The 22,012-nt window shown below is 43.1% G+C and overlaps 1 protein-coding gene across 2 annotated transcripts in view; it reads left to right on the top strand.

The window, feature by feature from the left end:
* The window catches only part of BRD1 (bromodomain containing 1), a 308,361-nt gene that overhangs the window by 239,774 nt on the left and 46,575 nt on the right, over positions 1 to 22,012 (top strand). For both annotated transcript variants that reach the window (XM_053716621.1, XM_053716620.1), the window contains one exon: positions 3,454 to 3,563. In XM_053716621.1, the coding sequence (XP_053572596.1) occupies positions 3,454 to 3,563 (110 nt within the window). The remainder of the gene's footprint in view (positions 1 to 3,453; positions 3,564 to 22,012) is intronic.

Below are 22,012 nucleotides of genomic sequence, written 5' to 3'. Positions count from 1 at the left end.
GGCCTAGCTACAGCTCCAAGAATTTTTACAAAGGTTCTCGGTGCCCTTCTGTCTGTAATCAGAGAACAGGGTATTGTGGTATTTCCTTATTTGGACGATATCTTGGTACTTGCTCAGTCTTTACATTTAGCGAAATCTCATACGAATCGACTTGTGTTGTTTCTTCAAGATCATGGTTGGAGGATCAATTTACTAAAAAGTTCATTGATTCCTCAGACAAGGGTAACCTTTCTGGGTTTCCAGATAGATTCAGTGTCCATGACTCTGTCTTTGACAGACAAGAGACGTCTAAAATTGATTTCAGCTTGTCGAAACCTTCAGTCACAATCATTCCCTTCGGTAGCCTTATGCATGGAAATTCTAGGTCTTATGACTGCTGCATCGGACGCGATCCCCTTTGCTCGTTTTCACATGCGACCTCTTCAGCTCTGTATGCTGAATCAATGGTGCAGGGATTACACAAAGATATCTCAATTAATATCTTTAAAACCGATTGTACGACACTCTCTAACGTGGTGGACAGATCACCATCGTTTAATTCAGGGGGCTTCTTTTGTTCTTCCGACCTGGACTGTAATTTCAACAGATGCAATTCTTACAGGTTGGGGAGCTGTGTGGGGATCTCTGACGGCACAAGGAGTTTGGGAATCTCAGGAGGTGAGATTACCGATCAATATTTTGGAACTCCGTGCAATTTTCAGAGCTCTTCAGTCTTGGCCTCTTCTGAAGAGAGAATCGTTCATTTGTTTTCAGACAGACAATGTCACAACTGTGGCATACATCAATCATCAAGGAGGGACTCACAGTCCTCTGGCTATGAAAGAAGTATCTCGAATTCTGGTTTGGGCGGAATCCAGTTCCTGTCTAATCTCTGCGGTTCATATCCCAGGTATAGACAATTGGGAAGCGGATTATCTCAGTCGCCAAACGTTGCATCCGGGCGAATGGTCTCTTCACCCAGAGGTATTTCTTCAGATTGTTCAAATGTGGGGGCTTCCAGAAATAGATCTGATGGCGTCTCATCTAAACAAGAGACTTCCAAGGTATTTGTCCAGATCCCGGGATCCTCAGGCGGAAGCAGTGGATGCATTATCACTTCCTTGGAAGTATCCTCCTGCCTATATCTTTCCGCCTCTAGTTCTTCTTCCAGGAGTAATCTCCAAGATTCTGAAGGAATGCTCGTTTGTTCTGCTGGTAGCTCCGGCATGGCCTCACAGATTTTGGTATGCGGATCTTGTCCGGATGGCCTCTTGCCATCCGTGGACTCTTCCGCTAAGACCAGACCTTCTGTCGCAAGGTCCTTTTTTCCATCAGGATCTCAAATCCTTAAATTTAAAGGTATGGAGATTGAACGCTTGATTCTTGGTCAAAGAGGTTTCTCTGACTCTGTGATTAATACTATGTTACAGGCTCGTAAATCTGTATCTAGAGAGATATATTATAGAGTCTGGAAGACTTATATTTCTTGGTGTCTTTCTCATCATTTTTCTTGGCATTCTTTTAGAATTCCGAGAATTTTACAGTTTCTTCAGGATGGTTTAGATAAAGGTTTATCCGCAAGTTCTTTGAAAGGACAAATCTCTGCTCTTTCTGTTCTTTTTCACAGAAAGATTGCTAATCTTCCTGATATTCATTGTTTTGTACAAGCTTTGGTTCGTATAAAACCTGTCATTAAGTCAATTTCTCCTCCTTGGAGTTTGAATTTGGTTCTGGGGGCTCTTCAAGCTCCTCCTTTTGAACCCATGCATTCATTGGACATTAAATTACTTTCTTGGAAAGTTTTGTTCCTTTTGGCGATCTCTTCTGCCAGAAGAGTCTCTGAATTATCCGCTCTTTCTTGTGAGTCTCCTTTTCTGATTTTTCATCAGGATAAGGCGGTGTTGCGAACTTCTTTTGAATTTTTACCTAAGGTTGTGAATTCCAACAACATTAGTAGAGAAATTGTGGTTCCCTCATTATGTCCTAATCCTAAGACTTCTAAGGAGAAATCGTTGCATTCTTTGGATGTTGTTAGAGCTTTGAAATATTATGTTGAAGCTACTAAGTCTTTCCGAAAGACTTCTAGTCTATTTGTTATCTTTTCCGGTTCTAGAAAAGGCCAGAAAGCTTCTGCCATTTCTTTGGCATCTTGGTTGAAATCTTTAATTCATCATGCCTATGTCGAGTCGGGTAAAACTCCGCCTCAAAGGATTACAGCTCATTCTACTAGGTCAGTTTCTACTTCCTGGGCGTTTAGGAATGAAGCTTCGGTTGATCAGATTTGCAAAGCAGCAACTTGGTCCTCTTTGCATACTTTTACTAAATTCTACCATTTTGATGTATTTTCTTCTTCTGAAGCAGTTTTTGGTAGAAAAGTACTTCAGGCAGCGGTTTCAGTTTGAATCTTCTGTTTATGTTTTTCATTAAACTTTATTTTGGGTGTGGATTATTTTCAGCAGGAATTGGCTGTCTTTATTTTATCCCTCCCTCTCTAGTGACTCTTGCGTGGAAAGATCCACATCTTGGATAGTCATTATCCCATACGTCACTAGCTCATGGACTCTTGCTAATTACATGAAAGAAAACATAATTTATGTAAGAACTTACCTGATAAATTCATTTTTCATATTAGCAAGAGTCCATGAGGCCCGCCCTTTTTTGTGGTGGTTATGATTTTTTTGTATAAAGCACAATTATTCCAATTCCTTATTTTATATGCTTTCGCACTTTTTTCTTATCACCCCACTTCTTGGCTATTCGTTAAACTGAATTGTGGGTGTGGTGAGGGGTGTATTTATAGGCATTTTAAGGTTTGGGAAACTTTGCCCCTCCTGGTAGGAATGTATATCCCATACGTCACTAGCTCATGGACTCTTGCTAATATGAAAGAAATGAATTTATCAGGTAAGTTCTTACATAAATTATGTTTTTGTCTTATTTATTCCTTTCCTACCCCTTTAAGATTTGCAAGTATACTTAAGCCTACTGAAGCCTAAACTCTAATAAATTTAACTGATAGATAAAGTTCTTCCATTCTGTGGGTCCTTGCATTATTGTGCCTTTAACGTGTGTGCTCCATAGTTTGGACAACCACATTTTTTGGAGATTATCATGTAGGATACTGCTTGACAAATCCTGGTAGCTAGGGGCAACACCTCCTAAAATATGTCTAGATATTGGTTACTAAATTTTATATAATGTTAACTTGTGATATAGGATTAGATCTTTTTTTCTACAATTAAATATCCCAACTCCGATATTGAGAAATCTTTGAGTTTTTTTTCATGCAAAGAGAGGGCTTCTAGGATCTGCCTATCCAGCAAATTCGATGCTCTTTAATGTTTAAAGCAATGCACATTATTGAAACTGTATCCATTCTGGAAGAGAAACTGTTTTATATTTCTGACAAAGTTATGTTTGGTGTTAGATTATTTTTCTTTTTAAAAATACAGGTACGTTTTTTTCCCCTTTTAGAAGTTGGGCAAACCAATATGTGGGTTTCCTCCAGCGCAACAGCAGCTTTTCTTGAACCTTTAAAAGTGGTTTGGGCCAAATGCAGCGGATATCCTTCTTATCCAGCATTGGTAAGCAAGCAAAATTTTCTTGTGTTTTTTTTTGTTAGATCAAAATATATTAATTGTATGAGTTTTCTTCTACAATATACGACGAGTCCACGGATTCATCCTTACTTGTGGGATATTCTCTTCCTGCTAACAGGAAGTGGAAAAGAGCACCACAGCAGAGCTGTATATATAGCTCCTCCCTTCTCTCCACCCCCAGTCATTCTCTTTGCCTATGCTAGTAATAGGAAGGGTAAAGTGAAAGAGGTGTTAAAATGATAGTTTTTAGTTTCTTCAATCAAGAAGTTTTTTATTTTAAATGGTACCGGTGAGTACTATTTTTCCTCAGGCAGGATAGAAGAAGATTTCTGCCTTGAGGTTTCTGATCTTAGCAGATGTAACTAAGATCCATGTCGGTTCCCACAGAGTTGCTGAGGGAGTACAAGAGAAATCTTCAGGTGGGGAACGTTTTTCATGCTACAAGCAGCACTGAGTTATGTGCAGTCATTTATTTCTGAAAAGACTATAGTATATCAGAATTGGCTAACATAGTTCCCAAGTTGGGAAGGGGTAAGCAGTAGACCTATATATCAGGGTGGTACTGAAAACCTGTGTAAAATAATCTTTGTTATAAATACAGCAAAGGAAAATTCAGGGCTAATTGCAGCAGCATGGTTAAGACACTGGGGCAGCCCAACGTTTTTTATTATATAAAAGAGTTTCATGGCTGGCAATGTTATGTTGTGCTGGGGGTTCACATGGCATATATTTTATTGTTTAGGTAGATAATCCTCATGGCTGTTTTAAACCGCTTCCCATGCGGTTGTTAAGGCTGTCAGCACATCGTTCATGATGGGCGGGGCCTAATTTTCGCGCTTCAAGTGCGCAGTTAGTTTCTGAGAGAAAGCAGCAGCCTTCAGCTCCGGTTGGGCCCAGACTTAGGGCTTTTCTCCGGAGTGATATCGGATCGTTTATCAAGCTCTTGGGGGCAGGTAGGCGCCACACAGTTATGTCAACTACCCTTACAGAGGTATTATCTAAACTGCCAGTTTTGCAGGGTAAACGCAGTAGGCCAGGTATTAATGTAAATACTCAACCCTCTGATGCCTTATTGGCCATTTTTGGCCATTTCCAATGTACACTCACAGTGCTCTGATTTGGGGGTTAGGGAATTGCTGTCTGAGGGAGAACTTTCAGAATCAGGAAATGTATTGCCTCAGACAGATTCGGACATCACGTCCTTTAAATTTAAACTTGAACACCCGTCTGTTGCTCAGGGAGGTTTTAGCAACTCTGGATGATTGTGACCCAATCACAATTCCCCCAGAAAAATTGTGTAAGATGGACAAATATCTAGAGGTACCTACTTACACTGATGTTTTTCTGGTTCCTAAAAGAATTTCGGAAATTGTTAAAAAGGAATGGGATAGACCAGGTATACCGTTTTCTCCCCCTCCTAACTTTAAGAAAATGTTTCCTTTATCAGACACCATTCGGGACTCTTGGCAATTGGTCCCTAAGGTGGAGGGAGCTATATCTACTCTAGCTAAGCGTACAACTATACCTATTGAGGACAGTTGTGCTTTTAAAGACCCTATGGATAAAAAATTAGAGGGCCTTCTAAAGAAGTTATTTGTTCACCAGGGTTTTCTCTTACAGCCTACAGCCTGCATTGTTCCAGTAACTTCTGCAGCTGCTTTCTGGTTTGATGCCCTGGAAGAGTCCCTGAAGGTAGAGACGCCTTTAGAGGACATTTCTCCAACATAGGTGTGTCCGGTCCACGGCGTCATCCTTACTTGTGGGATATTCTCCTCCCCAACAGGAAATGGCAAAGAGCCCAGCAAAGCTGGTCACATGATCCCTCCTAGGCTCCGCCTACCCCAGTCATTCTCTTTGCCGTTGTACAGGCAACATCTCCACGGAGATGGCTTAGAGTTTTTTAGTGTTTAACTGTAGTTTTTCATTATTCAATCAAGAGTTTGTTATTTTCAAATAGTGCTGGTACGTACTATTTACTCAGAAACAGAAAAGAGATGAAGAATTCTGTTTGTATGAGGAAAATGATTTTAGCAACCGTAACTAAAATCCATGGCTGTTCCACACAGGACTGTTGAGAGCAATTAACTTCAGTTGGGGGAACAGTGTGCAGTCTCTTACTGCTTGAGGTATGACACATTCTAACAAGACGATGTAATGCTGGAAGCTGTCATTTTCCCTATGGGATCCGGTAAGCCATGTTTATTACGATTGTAAATAAGGGCTTCACAAGGGCTTATTTAAACTGTAGACTTTTTCTGGGCTAAATCGATTGATTATTAACACATATTTAGCCTTGAGGAATCATTTTTTATGGGTATTTTGATATAATAATATCGGCAGGCACTGTTTTAGACACCTTATTCTTTAGGGGCTTTCCCAAAGCATAGGCAGAGTCTCATTTTCGCGCCGGTGTTGCGCACTTGTTTTTGAGAGGCATGGCATGCAGTCGCATGTGAGAGGAGCTCTGATACTTATAAAAGACTTCTGAAGGCGTCATTTGGTATCGTATTCCCCTTTGGGTTTGGTTGGGTCTCAGCAAAGCAGATACCAGGGACTGTAAAGGGGTTTAAAGCTTAAAACGGCTCCGGTTCCGTTATTTTAAGGGTTAAAGCTTCCAAAATTGGTGTGCAATATTTTCAAAGCTTTAAGACGCTGTGGTGAAAATTTGGTGAATTTTGAACAATTCCTTCATGTTTTTTCGCAATTGCAGTAATAAAGTGTGTTCAGTTTAAAATTTAAAGTGACAGTAACGGTTTTATTTTAAAACGTTTTTTGTACTTTCTGTTCAAGTTTATGCCTGTTTAACATGTCTGAACTACCAGATAGACTGTGTTCTGAATGTGGGGAAGCCAGAATTCCTATTCATTTAAATAAATGTGATTTATGTGATAATGACAATGATGCCCAAGATGATTCCTCAAGTGAGGGGAGTAAGCATGGTACTGCATCATTCCCTCCTTCGTCTACACGAGTCTTGCCCACTCAGGAGGCCCCTAGTACATCTAGCGCGCCAATACTCCTTACTATGCAACAATTAACGGCTGTAATGGATAATTCTGTCAAAAACATTTTAGCCAAAATGAACCCTTGTCAGCGTAAGCGTGGCTGCTCTGTTTTAGTTACTGAAGAGCATGACGACGCTGATATTAATATCTCTGAAGGGCCCCTAACCCAATCTGAGGGGGCCAGGGAGGTTTTGTCTGAGGGAGAAATTACTGATTTAGGGAACATTTCTCAGCAGGCTGAATCTGATGTGATTACATTTAAATTTAAATTGGAACATCTCCGCATTTTGCTTAAGGAGGTATTATCCACTCTGGATGATTGTGAAAATTTAGTCATTCCAGAGAAACTATGTAAAATGGACAAGTTCCTAGAGGTGCCGGGGCTCCCAGAAGCTTTTCCTATACCCAAGCGGGTGGCGGACATTGTTAATAAAGAATGGGAAAGGCCCGGTATTCCTTTCGTCCCTCCCCCCATATTTAAAAAATTGTTTCCTATGGTCGACCCCAGAAAGGACTTATGGCAGTCAGTCCCCAAGGTCGAGGGAGCGGTTTCTACTTTAAACAAACGCACCACTATTCCCATAGAGGATAGTTGTGCTTTCAAAGATCCTATGGATAAAAAATTAGAAGGTTTGCTTAAAAAGATGTTTGTTCAGCAGGGTTACCTTCTACAACCCATTTCATGCATTGTCCCTGTCACTACTGCCGCATATTTCTGGTTTGATGAACTGCTTAAGGTGCTCGATAGTGACTCTCCTCCTTATGAGGAGATTATGGACAGAATCAATGCTCTCAAATTGGCTAATTCTTTCACTCTAGACGCCTCTTTGCAATTGGCTAAGTTAGCGGCTAAGAACTCTGGGTTTGCTATTGTGGCGCGCAGAGCGCTTTGGTTGAAATCTTGGTCGGCTGATGCGTCGTCCAAGAACAAGCTACTAAACATTCCTTTCAAGGGGAAAACGTTGTTTGGTCCTGACTTGAAAGAGATTATCTCTGATATCACTGGGGGTAAGGGCCACGCCCTTCCTCAGGATCGGCCTTTCAGGGCAACAAATAGACCTAATTTTCGTCCCTTTCGTAAAAACGGACCAGCCCAAGGTGCTACGTCCTCTAAGCAAGAGGGTAATACTTCTCAGGCCAAGCCAGCTTGGAGACCAATGCAAGGCTGGAACAAGGGAAAGCAGGCCAAGAAACCTGCCACTGCTACCAAGACAGCATGAAATATTGGCCCCCGATCCGGGACCGGATCTGGTGGGGGGCAGACTCTCTCTCTTCGCTCAGGCTTGGGCAAGAGATGTTCTGGATCCTTGGGCGCTAGAAATAGTCTCCCAGGGTTATCTTCTGGAATTCAAGGGACTTCCCCCAAGGGGGAGGTTCCACAGGTCGCAGTTGTCTTCAGACCACATAAAAAGACAGGCGTTCTTACATTGTGTAGAAGACCTGTTAAAAATGGGAGTGATTCATCCTGTTCCATTAAGAGAACAGGGGATGGGGTTCTACTCCAATCTGTTCATAGTTCCCAAAAAAGAGGGAACGTTCAGACCAATCCTAGATCTCAAGATCTTAAACAAATTTCTCAAGGTCCCATCGTTCAAGATGGAAACCATCCGAACTATCCTTCCTTCCATCCAGGAAGGTCAATTCATGACCACGGTGGATTTAAAGGATGCGTATCTACATATTCCTATCCACAAGGAACATCATCGGTTCCTAAGGTTTGCATTCCTGGACAAACATTACCAGTTCGTGGCGCTTCCTTTCGGATTAGCCACTGCTCCAAGGATTTTCACAAAGGTACTAGGGTCCCTTCTAGCGGTGCTAAGACCAAGGGGCATTGCAGTAGTACCTTACCTGGACGACATTCTGATTCAAGCGTCGTCCCTTCCTCAAGCAAAGGCTCACACGGACATTGTCCTGGCCTTTCTCAGATCTCACGGCTGGAAAGTGAACGTGGAAAAGAGTTCTCTATCCCCGTCAACAAGGGTTCCCTTCTTGGGAACAATTATAGACTCCTTAGAAATGAGGATCTTTCTAACAGAGGCCAGAAAAACAAAGCTTCTGGACTCTTGTCGGATACTTCATTCCGTTCCTCTTCCTTCCATAGCTCAGTGCATGGAAGTGATCGGGTTGATGGTGGCGGCGATGGACATAGTTCCTTTTGCGCGCATTCATCTAAGACCATTACAACTGTGCATGCTCAGTCAGTGGAATGGGGACTATACAGACTTGTCTCCGAAGATACAAGTAAATCAGAAGACCAGAGACTCACTCCGTTGGTGGCTGTCCCTGGACAATCTGTCTCAAGGGATGATGTTCCACAGACCAGAGTGGGTCATTGTCACGACCGACGCCAGTCTGATAGGCTGGGGCGCGGTCTGGGGATCCCTGAAAGCTCAGGGTCTTTGGTCTCGGGAAGAATCTCTTCTACCGATAAATATTCTGGAACTGAGAGCGATATTCAATGCTCTCCAGGCCTGGCCCCAGCTTGCGAGGACCAGGTTCATACGGTTTCAATCAGACAACATGACGACTGTTGCGTACATCAACCATCAGGGGGGAACAAGGAGTTCCCTAGCGATGGAAGAAGTAACCAAAATAATTCTTTGGGCGGAGTCTCACTCCTGCCACCTGTCTGCTATCCACATCCCAGGAGTGGAAAATTGGGAAGCGGATTTTCTGAGTCGGCGGACATTGCATCCGGGGGAGTGGGAACTCCATCCGGAAATCTTTGCCCAAGTCACTCACCTGTGGGGCATTCCAGACATGGATCTGATGGCCTCTCGTCAGAACTTCAAAGTTCCTTGCTACGGGGCCAGATCCAGGGATCCCAAGGCGGCTCTAGTGGATGCACTAGTGGCACCTTGGACCTTCAAACTAGCTTATGTGTTCCCGCCATTTCCTCTCATCCCCAGGCTGATAGCCAGGATCAAGCAGGAGAGGGCGTCGGTGATCTTGATAGCTCCTGCGTGGCCACGCAGGACTTGGTATGCAGATCTGGTGAATATGTCATCGGCTCCACCTTGGAAGCTACCTTTGAGACGAGACCTTCTTGTTCAGGGTCCGTTCGAACATCCGAATCTGGTTTCACTCCAGCTGACTGCTTGGAGATTGAACGCTTGATTTTATCGAAGCGAGGATTCTCAGATTCTGTTATCGATACTCTTGTTCAGGCCAGAAAGCCTGTGACTAGAAAGATTTACCACAAAATTTGGAAAAAATATATCTGTTGGTGTGAATCTAAAGGATTCCCTTGGGACAAGGTTAAGATTCCTAGGATTCTATCCTTCCTTCAAGAAGGATTGGAAAAAGGATTATCTGCAAGTTCCCTGAAGGGACAGATTTCTGCCTTGTCGGTATTACTTCACAAAAAGCTGGCAGCTGTGCCAGATGTTCAAGCCTTTGTGCAGGCTCTGGTTAGAATCAAGCCTGTTTACAAACCTTTGACTCCTCCTTGGAGTCTCAATTTAGTTCTTTCAGTTCTTCAGGGGGTTCCGTTTGAACCCTTACATTCCGTTGATATTAAGTTATTATCTTGGAAAGTTTTGTTTTTAGTTGCGATTTCTTCTGCCAGAAGAGTCTCAGAATTATCTGCTCTGCAGTGTTCTCCTCCTTATCTGGTGTTCCATGCAGATAAGGTGGTTTTACGTACTAAACCTGGTTTTCTTCCAAAAGTTGTTTCTAACAAAAACATTAACCAGGAGATTATCGTACCTTCTCTGTGTCCGAAACCAGTTTCAAAGAAGGAACGTTTGTTGCACAATTTGGATGTTGTTCGCGCTCTAAAATTCTACTTAGATGCTACAAAGGATTTTAGACAAACATCTTCCTTGTTTGTTGTTTATTCAGGTAAAAGGAGAGGTCAAAAAGCAACTTCTACCTCTCTCTCTTTTTGGATTAAAAGCATCATCAGATTGGCTTACGAGACTGCCGGACGGCAGCCTCCCGAAAGAATCACAGCTCATTCCACTAGGGCTGTGGCTTCCACATGGGCCTTCAAGAACGAGGCTTCTGTTGATCAGATATGTAGGGCAGCGACGTGGTCTTCACTGCACACTTTTACCAAATTTTACAAGTTTGATACTTTTGCTTCTTCTGAGGCTATTTTTGGGAGAAAGGTTTTGCAAGCCGTGGTGCCTTCCATTTAGGTGACCTGATTTGCTCCCTCCCTTCATCCGTGTCCTAAAGCTTTGGTATTGGTTCCCACAAGTAAGGATGACGCCGTGGACCGGACACACCTATGTTGGAGAAAACAGAATTTATGTTTACCTGATAAATTTCTTTCTCCAACGGTGTGTCCGGTCCACGGCCCGCCCTGGTTTTTTTAATCAGGTCTGATATTTTATTTTCTTTAACTACAGTCACCACGGTACCATATGGTTTCTCCTATGCAAATATTCCTCCTTAACGTCGGTCGAATGACTGGGGTAGGCGGAGCCTAGGAGGGATCATGTGACCAGCTTTGCTGGGCTCTTTGCCATTTCCTGTTGGGGAGGAGAATATCCCACAAGTAAGGATGACGCCGTGGACCGGACACACCGTTGGAGAAAGAAATTTATCAGGTAAACATAAATTCTGTTTTTAGACAGAATAAAGGCTCTTAAGCTAGCCAATTCATTTATCACAGACGTTGCTTTTCAAATTGCAAAATTAGCTGCGAAAAACGCAGGCTTTGCCATTCTGGCGCGCAGAGCGTTATGGCTGAAGTTGTGATCTGCTGATGTGTCATCTAAATCTAAGCTTTTAGCTATTCCTTTCAAGGGTAAGACCCTATTCGGGCCTGAACTGAAGGAAATCATCTCTGACATTACTGGAGGTAAGGGTCACGCCCTACCTCAGGACAAGTCTCTTAAGATGAGGGGAAAACAAAATTAATTTTCGTTCCTTTCGAAATTTTAAAGGAGTACCCTCTACTTCCTCTTCCTCCACTAAGCAGGAAGGGAATTTTGCTCAATCCAAGTCTGTCTGGAGACCTAACCAGGCCTGGAATGAAGGTAAACAAACCAAGAAGCAGCTGCTGCTACCAAGACCGCATGAAGGGGCAGCCCCCGATCCGGGACCGGATTTAGTAGGGGGCAGACTTTCTCTCTTTGCTCAGGCTTGGGCAAGAGATGTTCAGGATCCCTGTGCATTGGAAATTGTGACCCGGGGGGTATCAGCTGGAATTCAAGGATTTTCTCCCAAGGGGGAGATTTCACCTTTCACGTTTGTCTGTAGACCAGACAAAAAGAGAGGCGTTCTTACGCTGTGTAAAAGATCACTATACAATGAGAGTAATTTGCCCAGTTCCAAAGCTGGAACAGGGACAGGGTTTTTACTCAAATCTATTCGTGGTTCCCAAGAAAGAATGAACCTTCAGACCGATTTTAGATCTCAAATGTCTAAACAAATATCTCAGAGTCCCATCGTTCAAGATGGAGACTAAACGAACAATTTTACCAATGATCCAGGAGGGTCAATACTTGACCACCGTTGACCTGAAGGATGCGTATCGTCACATTCCTATCCACAAGGATCATCATCAGTTTCTAAATTTTGCCTTTCTGGACAAACATTATCAGTTTGTGGCCCTTCCCTTCGGGTTGGCCACAGCTCCCAGAATCTTCACAAAGGTGCTAGGGTCCCTTCTAGCGGTTCTCAGACCGCGGGGAATAGCAGTGGCGCCCTATCTGGACGATATTTTGATCCAGGCGTCAACTTATCATCTGACCAAATCTCACACGAACATTGTGTTGACATTTCTAAGAACTCACGGTTGGAAAGTGAATATAGAAAAAGAGTTCACTTGTTCCACAAACAAGAGTTCCATTCTTGGGAACTCTGATAGACTCGGTAGACATGAAAATATTTCTGACGGAGGTCAGAAAATCAAGGATTCTAAATACTTGCCGAGCACTTCAGTCCATTCCTCGGCCGTCAGTGGCTCAGTGTATTGAAGTCATTGGATTAATGGTAGCGGCAATGGACATCATTCCATTTGCTCGCTTTCATCTCAGGCCACTGCAGCTGTGCATGCTCAGACAGTGGAATGGGGATTATGCAAATTTATCTCCTCAGATAAATCTGGATCAAGAGCCCAGAGATTCTCTTCTTTGATGGTTGTCACATGATCATCTGTCCCAGGGAATGTGCTTCCGCAGGCCATCATGGTTAATAGTGACGACGGACGCCAGCCTCTTGGGTGTTTGGACTCAGGTGGAGTCTCTACTACCAATCAATATTCTGGAACTGAGAGCAATATTCAACACGCTTCAGGCGTGGCCTCAGTTGACTTTGGCCAAATTCATAATATTCCAGTCGGACAATATCATGACTGTGGCATATATCAATCATCAGGAGGGAACAAGGAGTTCTCTAGCGATGATAGAGGTATCAAAGATAATCAGATGGGCGGAGACTCGCTCTTGCCATCTATCAGCAATCTATATCCCAAGAGTAGAGAACTTGGAAGCAGATTTTCTAAGTCGTCAGACTTTTCATCCGGGGGAGTGGGAACTCCATCCGGAGGTGTTTGCATCATTGATTCATCAATGGGGCACACCGGAATTAAATCTGATAGCATCTCGACAGAATGCCAAACTTCCTTGGATCCCCAGGCTGTACTGATAGATGCTCTAGCAGTACCTTGGTCGTTCAACCTGGCTTATGTGTTTTCACCATTTCCTCTCCTGCCTCGTGTGATTGCAAGAATCAAACAGGAGAGAGCTTCAGTAATTCTAATAGCGCCTGCGTGTCCACGCAGGACTTGGTATGCGGATTTAGTGGACATGTAGTCTCTGCCACCGTGGAAACTGCCATTGAGACAGGACCTTCTCATTCAAGGTCCGTTCCAACATCCAAATCTAAATTCTCTGCAGCTGACTGCCTGGAGATTGAACGCTTGATTTTATCTAAGCAGGGATTCTCGGAGTCGGTCATTAATACTTTGATTCAGGCTCGCAAGCCTGTCACGAGAAAGATTTACCATAAGATATGGCGTAAATATCTTTACTGGTGCGAATCCAAGGGCTACTCATGGAGTAGGGTTAGGATTCCTAGGATTTTGGCCTTTCTCCAAGAAGGATTGGAGGGATTATCAGCAAGTTCCTTAAAGGGACAAATTTCTGCTTTGTCAATTTTACTACACAAGCGTCTGGCGGTTGTCCCAGACGTTCAGTCTTTTTGTCAGGCTTTAATCAGAATCAAGCCTGTGTTTAAACGTATTGCTCGGCCATGGAGTTTGACTTTAGTTCTCAATGTTCTTCAAGGGATTCCGTTTGAACTCATGCATTCCATAGATGTTAAGCTGTTATCTTGGAAAGTTTTGTTTTTAGTTGCTATCTCTTCTGCTCGAAGAGTTTCTGAGCTTTCTGCGTTACAATGTGATTCACCTTATCTCATATTCCATTCTGATAAGGTGGTTTTGCGTACTAAACCTGGATTCCTTCCTAAGATTGTTTCAAATAAGAATATTAATCAGGAAATTGTTGTTCCTTCCTTGTGTCCTAATCCTTCTTCTAAGAAGGAACGTCTGTTACATAACTTGGACGTGGTTCGTGCCTTGAAGTTTTATTTTCAAACGACCAAGGATTTCTGCCAAACATCTTCTCTATTCATTGTTTATTCTGGGAAGCGTAGGGGTCAAAAAGCTACGGGTACCTCTTTCTTTTTGGCTGAAAAGCATCATCCGCCTGGCTTACGAGACTGCTGGACAGCAGCCTCCTGAAAAGATTACAGCTCATTCCACTAGAGCTGTGGCTTCCACATGGGCTTTTAAAAACAATGCTTCTGTTGGACAGATTTGTAAGGCTGCGACTTGGTCCTCCCTTCATACTTTTTACAAATTTTACAAATTTGATACTTTTGCTTCTTCTGAGGCTATTTTTGGGAGAAAGGTTCTTCAAGCAGTGGTGCCTTCCGTTAAGGTATCTGTCTTGTCCCTCCCGTTCATCCGTGTCCTGTTGCTTTGGTATTGTATCCCACAAGTAAAGATGAATCCGTGGACTCGTCATATCTTGTAGAAGAAAAGGAAATTTATGCTTGCCTGATAAATTGATTTCTTCTACGATACGAGTCCACGGCCCACCCTGTCCTTTTAAGACAGAATTTATTTTATTTTTCAAAACTTCAGTCACCTCTGCACCTTTTAGCTTTTCCTTTCTCTTCCTATACCTTCGGTCGAATGACTGGGCATGGAGAGAAGGGAGGAGCTATATATGCAGCTCTGCTGTGGTGCTCTTTGACACTTCCTGTTAGGAGGATAATATCCCACAAGTAAGGATGACTCCGTGGACTCGTCGTATCGTAGAAGAAATCAATTTATTAGGTAAGCATAAATTTCCTTTTCTCTTAAGTGTATCCAGTCCACGGATCATCCATTACTTGTGGGATATTCTCCTTCCCAACAGGAAGTTGCAAGAGGATCACCGACAGCAGAGCTGCTATATAGCTCCTCCCCTCACTGCCATATCCAGTCATTCTCTTGCAACTCTCAACAAAGATGGACGTAGTAAGAGGAAAGTGGTGTATTATAGTTAGTTTTTTAACTTCAATCAAAAGTTTGTTATTTTTAAATGGTACCGGAGTGTACTGTTTCATCTCAGGCAGCATTAGAAGAAGAATCTGCCTGTGATTTCTATGATCTTAGCAGAAGTAACTAAGGTCCATGGCTGTTCTCACATATTCTGAGGAGTGAGGTAACTTCAGAGAGGGAATAGCGTGCAGGTTTTCCAGGAATGTCCTCCAGACCTCAGTGTCTTTTGTTCTCCTCTGCTAGGCTATATGATTAGACTGGGAGGGAGGTACATGGAAGTGGGAGGGACTAAAATCTCTTGGTGTGTTGGGTATCTTTGCCTCCTTTTGGTGGCCAGGTGTGGAATCCCATACGCAAGGAGCTTGTGGACTTTCACCACCAAGGACACTTAATTTATTAAAATGAATGTAAAATATGTGCTTTTTATGTAATTGGAAAGAGTCCATGAGCTAGTGACGTATGGGATATACATTCCTACCAGGAGGGGGCAAAGTTTCCCAAACCTCAAATGCCTATAAATACACCTCCCACAACTCAGTTTTACAAACTGTGTCTCCTATGGAGATGGTGAAGTAAGTTTGTGCTTGATTTTTATGATTTCTTTTATGATAAGCGCTTCTAAGCATTCTGAAGCCCAATTCCTCTGAGTACAGTGTTTGTCAGAGGGATGTGAAGAGAGTATCGCCTATTGATTTTATGGTTTCCCTCACAGGAAATCTTTTCAAGGGTTCCCTGTTATCAGTCATAGGGATTCATCTCCTACCTCCCTTTTCAGATCGACAATATACTCTTATATACCATTACCTTTGCTGATAGTTTTCAGTACTGGTTTGGCTATCTGCTATATGTGGATGGGTGCCTTTCAGTTAGTATGTATCTTTATTTAAGACACTCTCAACTATGGTTTGACGCTTTATGTATTAATATAAAGTTTTAAATATATGTATTTTACTTATATTTGACATGAGTCAGATCTATGTGTATTTCCTTTGCAGTCTAAACAGTTTCAGTATAGGAATCATGTTTGGGAAGTTTATTTAAACTTTTTTCTTACCTGGGGTTGTCTTTTTCTAATTTGACTTTAATTTTTTTTTGCGGCAAATCTAGGCTCACGAGGGCGCAAAATACTGTTTTTTATTGCGTCATTCTTGGCGCAAATTTTTTTGCAGCATATTTAGTCATTTCCTGCATCTTCGTTGGCGCTAGTTGGTTGTCATTTCCTGGTGTTAGTTTTGCGCCAAATTTTTTTTAGCTGCTTTTCTCTTGTAAGGTGTATCCAGTCCACGGATCATCCATTACTTGTGGGATATTCTCCTTCCCAACAGGAAGTTGCAAGAGGATCACCCACAGCAGAGCTGTCTATATAGCTCCTCCCCTAACTGCCACCTCCCAGTCATTCTCTTGCAGCTCTCGACAAGATAGGAAGTAGCTAGAGAGATGTGGTGCATTAATGTAGTTTATCTTCAATCAAAAGTTTGTTATTTTCAAATGGTACCGGAGTTGTACTATTTTAGCCTCAGGCAGAAAGTTGAAGAAGAGTCTGCCTGTGGTCTTTGATGATCTTAGCAGGTTGTAACTAAGATCCATTGCTGTTCTCACACATAACTGAAGAGATGAGGTAACTTCAGCTGGGGGAATAGCGTGCAGGGTCTCCTGCTATGAGGTATGTGCAGTTTTAAATTTTTCTAGAGAAATGATATGCTAGAAAATGCTGACAATACAAATTTTTTTTAACTGCTTTTCTCTTGTAAGGTGTATCCAGTCCACGGATCATCCATTACTTGTGGGATATTCTCCTTCCCAACAGGAAGTTGCAAGAGGATCACCCACAGCAGAGCTGCTATATAGCTCCTCCCCTCACTGCCATATCCAGTCATTCTCTTGCAACTCTCAACTAAGATGGAGGTCGTAAGAGGACTGTGGTGTTTTATACTTAGTTTATTTCTTCAATCAAAAGTTTGTTATTTTTAAATGGTACCGGAGTGTACTGTTTATCTCAGGCAGTATTTAGAAGAAGAATCTGCCTGCGTTTTCTATGATCTTAGCAGAAGTAACTAAGATCCTTTGCTGTTCTCACATATTCTGAGGAGTGAGGTAACTTCAGAGGGGGAATAGCGTGCAGGTTTTCCTGCAATAAGGTATGTGCAGTTAATATTTTTCTAGGGATGGAATTTGCTAGAAAATACTGCTGATACCGAACTAATGTAAGTTAAGCCTTAAATGCAGTGATTGCGACTGGTATCAGGCTTATTAATAGAGATACATACTCTTATAAAAATGTAATATAAAACGTTTGCTGGCATGTTAATCGTTTTTATATATGTTTGGTGACAAAACTTATTGGGGCCTAGTTTTTTTTCCACATGGCTGGTTTGATTTTTGCCTAGAGACAGTTTCCTGAAGCTTTCCACTGTTGCAATATGAGTGGGAAGGGCCTATTTTAGTGCTTTTCTGTGCAGATAAAAATACTGACAGAGACATTCAGCTTCCCTCTGCATGATACAGGACATCTCTGAAGGGCTCAAAAGGCTTCAAAGTCGTGTTTGAGGAGGGTAACAATCACAGTAGACTGTGGCAGTTGTTGTGACTGTTTAAAAAACGTTTTTGTCATTTATTATTCTGTTTTTGTTATTATGGGGTTAATCATCCATTTGCAAGTGGGTGCAATGCTCTGAAACAGAGGATACTTGTTCACTATGTTTAAAAGCCATGGTGGAGCCCCATAGGAGAATGTGTACTAAATGTATTGATTTCACCTTAAACAGTAAAGATCAGTCTTTATCTGCAAAAGAATTGTCACCAGAGGGATCTGTCGAGGGGGAAGTTATGCCGACTAACTCTCCCCACGTGTTGGACCCTTCGCCTCAAGGGACGCACGCTAATATGGCGCCAAGTACATCAGGGACGCCCATAGCGATTACTTTGCAGGACATGGCTGCAATCATGAATAATACCCTGTCAGAGGTATTATCCAGATTGCCTGAATTGAGAGGCAAGCGCGATAGCTCTGGGGTTAGACGAGATACAGAGCGCGTAGATGCTGTAAAAGCCATGTCTGATACTGCGTCACAATATGCAGAACCTGAGGACGGAGAGCTTCAGTCTGTGGGTGACGTCTCTGATTCGGGGAGACCTGATTCAGAGATTTCTAATTTTAAATTTAAGCTTGAGAACCTCCGTGTATTGCTTGGGGAGGTATTAGCTGCTCTGAATGACTGTGACACAATTGCAGTGCCAGAGAAAATGTGTAGGCTGGATAAATACTATGCAGTGCCGGTGAGTACTGATGTTTTTCCAATACCTAAAAGGCTTACAGAAATTATTAGTAAGGAGTGGGATAGGCCCGGTGTGCCCTTTTCCCCACCTCCTATATTTAGAAAAATGTTTCCAATAGATGCCACTACACGGGACTTATGGCAGACTGTCCCTAAGGTGGAGGGAGCAGTTTCTACTTTAGCAAAGCGTACCACTATCCCGGTTGAGGACAGTTGTGCTTTTTCAGATCCAATGGATAAAAAAATTAGAGGGTTACCTTAAGAAAATGTTTATTCAACAAGGTTTTATTTTACAGCTCCTTGCATGCATTGCGCCTGTCACTGCTGCGGCGGCATTCTGGTTTGATGCCCTGGAAGAGGCCATCCATACAGCTCCATTGACTGAAATTGTTGACAAGCTTAGAACTCTTAAGCTAGCTAACTCATTTGTTTCTGATGCCATTGTTCATTTGACTAAACTAACGGCTAAGAATTCCGGATTCGCCATCCAGGCGCGTAGGGCGCTATGGCTCAAATCCTGGTCAGCTGATGTGACTTCAAAGTCTAAATTACTCAACATTCCTTTCAGACCTTATTCGGGCCTGGTTTGAAAGAAATTATTGCTGACATTACTGGAGGTAAGGGTCATACCCTTCCTCAGGACAGGGCCAAATCAAAGGCCAAACAGTCTAATTTTCGTGCCTTTCGAAATTTCAAGGCAGGTGCAGCATCAACTTCCTCTGCTTCAAAACAAGAGGGAACTTTTGCTCAATGCAAGCAGGCCTGGAAACCTAACCAGTCCTGGAACAAGGGCAAGCAGGCCAGAAAGCCTGCTGCTGCCTCTAAGACAGCATGAAGGAGCGGCCCCCTATCCGACAACGGATCTAGTAGGGGGCAGACTCTCTCTTCGCCCAGGCGTGGGCAAGAGATGTTCAGGATCCCTGGGCGTTGGAGATCATATCTCAGGGATATCTTCTGGACTTCAAAGCTTCTCCTCCACAAGGGAGATTTCACCTTTCAAAATTATCTGCAAACCAGATAAAGAAAGAGGCATTCCTAAGCTGCGTACAAGATCTCCTTGTAATGGAAGTGATCCATCCAGTTCCGCGGACGGAACAAGGACAGGCGTTTTATTCAAATCTGTGGTTCCCAAAAAAGAGGGAACCTTCAGACCAATTTTGGATTTAAAGATCCTAAACAAATTCCTCAGAGTTCCTTCATTCAAGATGGAAACTATTCAAACCATTTTACCCATGATCCAAGAGGGTCAGTACATGACCACAGTGGACTTAAAGGATGCCTACCTTCACATTCCGATTCACAAGAATCATCATCAGTTCCTGAGGTTTGCTTTTCTAGACAGGCATTACCAATTTGTAGCTCTTCCATTCGGGTTGGCTACAGCCCCAAGAATTTTTACAAAGGTTCTGGGCTCACTTCTGGCGGTCCTTAGACCGCGAGGCATAGCGGTGGCTCCTTACCTGGACGATATCCTGATACAGGCGTCAAGCTTTCAAATTGCCAAATCTCATACAGAGATAGTTCTGGCATTCCTGAGGTCGCATGGGTGGAAAGTGAACGAAGAAAAGAGTTCTCTATCTCCTCTCACGAGGGTTTCCTTCCTAGGGACTCTAATAGATTCTGTAGAAATTAAAATTTACCTGACGGAGTCCAGGTTATCAAAACTTCTAAATGCTTGCCGTGTTCTTCACTCCATTCCGCGCCCCACGGTGGCTCAGTGCATGGAAGTAATCGGCTTAATGGTAGCGGCGATGGACATAGTGCCATTCACGCGCCTGCATCTCAGGCCGCTGCAATTATGCATGCTCAGTCAGTGGAATGGGGATTACACAGATTTGTCCCCTCTACTAAATCTGGATCAGGAAACCAGAGATTCTCTTCTCTGGTGGTTATCTCGAGCCCATCTGTCCAAGGGTATGACCTGTCGCAGACCAGATTGGACAATTGTAACAACAGATGCCAGCCTTCTAGGTTGGGGTGCAGTCTGGAACTCCCTGAAGGCTCAGGGTTCATGGACTCAGGAGGAGAAACTCCTCCCAATAAATATTCTGGATTTAAGAGCAATATTCAATGCTCTTCTGGCTTGGCCTCAGCTAGCAACACTGAGGTTCATCAGATTTCAGTCGGACAACATCACGACTGTGGCTTACATCAACCATCAAGGGGGAACCAGGAGTTCCCTAGCGATGTCAGAAGTCTCCAAGATAATTCGCTGGGCAGAGACTCGCTCTTGCCACCTGTCAGCGATCCATATCCCAGGTGTAGAGAACTGGGAGGCGGATTTTCTAAGTCGTCAGACTTTTCATCCGGGGGAATGGGAACTCCATCCGGAGGTGTTTGCTCAATTGGTTCTCCGTTGGGGCAAACCAGAATTGGATCTCATGGCGTCTCGCCAAAACGACAAGCTTCCTTGTTACGGATCCAGGTCCAGGGACTTAGAAGCGGCACTTATAGATGCTCTAGCAGCGCCTTGGTTCTTCAACCTGGCTTATGTGTTTCCACCGTTTCCTCTGCTCCCTCGTCTGATTGCCAAAATCAAACAGGAAAGAGCATCGGTGATATTGATAGCGCCTGCGTGGCCACGCAGGACCTGGTATGCAGACTTAGTGGACATGTCATCCTTTCCACCATGGACTCTGCCTCTGAGACAAGACCTTCTAATACAAGTTCCTTTCAATCATCCGAATCTACTTTCTCTGAGACTGACTGCATGGAGATTGAACGCTTGATCCTATCAAAGCGTGGCTTCTCCGAGTCAGTAATTGATACCTTAATACAGGAAAATTTACCACAAGATATGGCGTAAATATCTTCATTGGTGTGAATCCAAGAATTACTCATGGAGTAGGGTTAGGATTCCTAGGATATTGTCCTTCCTCCAAGAGGGTTTGGACAAAGGATTATCAGCTTTTTCTTTAAAGGGACAGATTTCTGCTCTGTCTATTCTTTTACACAAGCGTCTGGCAGAAGTTCCAGACATTCAGGCATTTTGTCAGGCTTTAGTTAGAATTAAGCCTGTGTTTAAACCTGTTGCTCCTCCATGGAGCTTAAACTTGGTTCTTAAAGTTCTTTTTCTGATGGCTATTTCCTCAGCTCGAAGAGTCTCGGAGTTATCTGCCTTACATTGTGATTCTCCTTATCTGATCTTTCATTCAGATAAAGTTGTTCTGCGTACAAAACCTGGGTTTTTACCTAAGGTGGTTTATAACAAGAATATCAATCAAGAGATTGTTGTTCCATCATTATGTCCTAATCCGTCTTCAAAGAAGGAACGTCTTTTGCATAATCTAGACGTAGTCCGTGCCTTGAAGTTTTACTTACAGGCTACTAAAGATTTTCGCCAAACATCTAACCTGTTTGTTGTTTACTCTGGACAGAGGAGAGGTCAGAAGGCCTCGGCAACCTCTCTTTCTTTTTGGCTTCGGAGTATAATCAGTTTAGCCTATGAGACTGCTGGACAGCAGCCTCCTGAAAGGATTACAGCTCATTCTACTAGAGCTGTGGCTTCCACCTGGGCCTTTAAAAATGAGGCCTCTGTTGAACAGATTTGCAAGGCTGCAACTTGGTCTTCCCTTCATACTTTTTCCAAATTTTACAAATTTGATACTTTTGCTTCTTCGGAGGCTGTTTTTGGGAGAAAGGTTC

The sequence above is a fragment of the Bombina bombina genome, chromosome 6, assembly GCF_027579735.1.
Source record: "Bombina bombina isolate aBomBom1 chromosome 6, aBomBom1.pri, whole genome shotgun sequence".
Lineage (NCBI taxonomy): Eukaryota > Metazoa > Chordata > Amphibia > Anura > Bombinatoridae > Bombina > Bombina bombina.
This window is presented reverse-complemented; position numbering and strand designations above follow the sequence as displayed.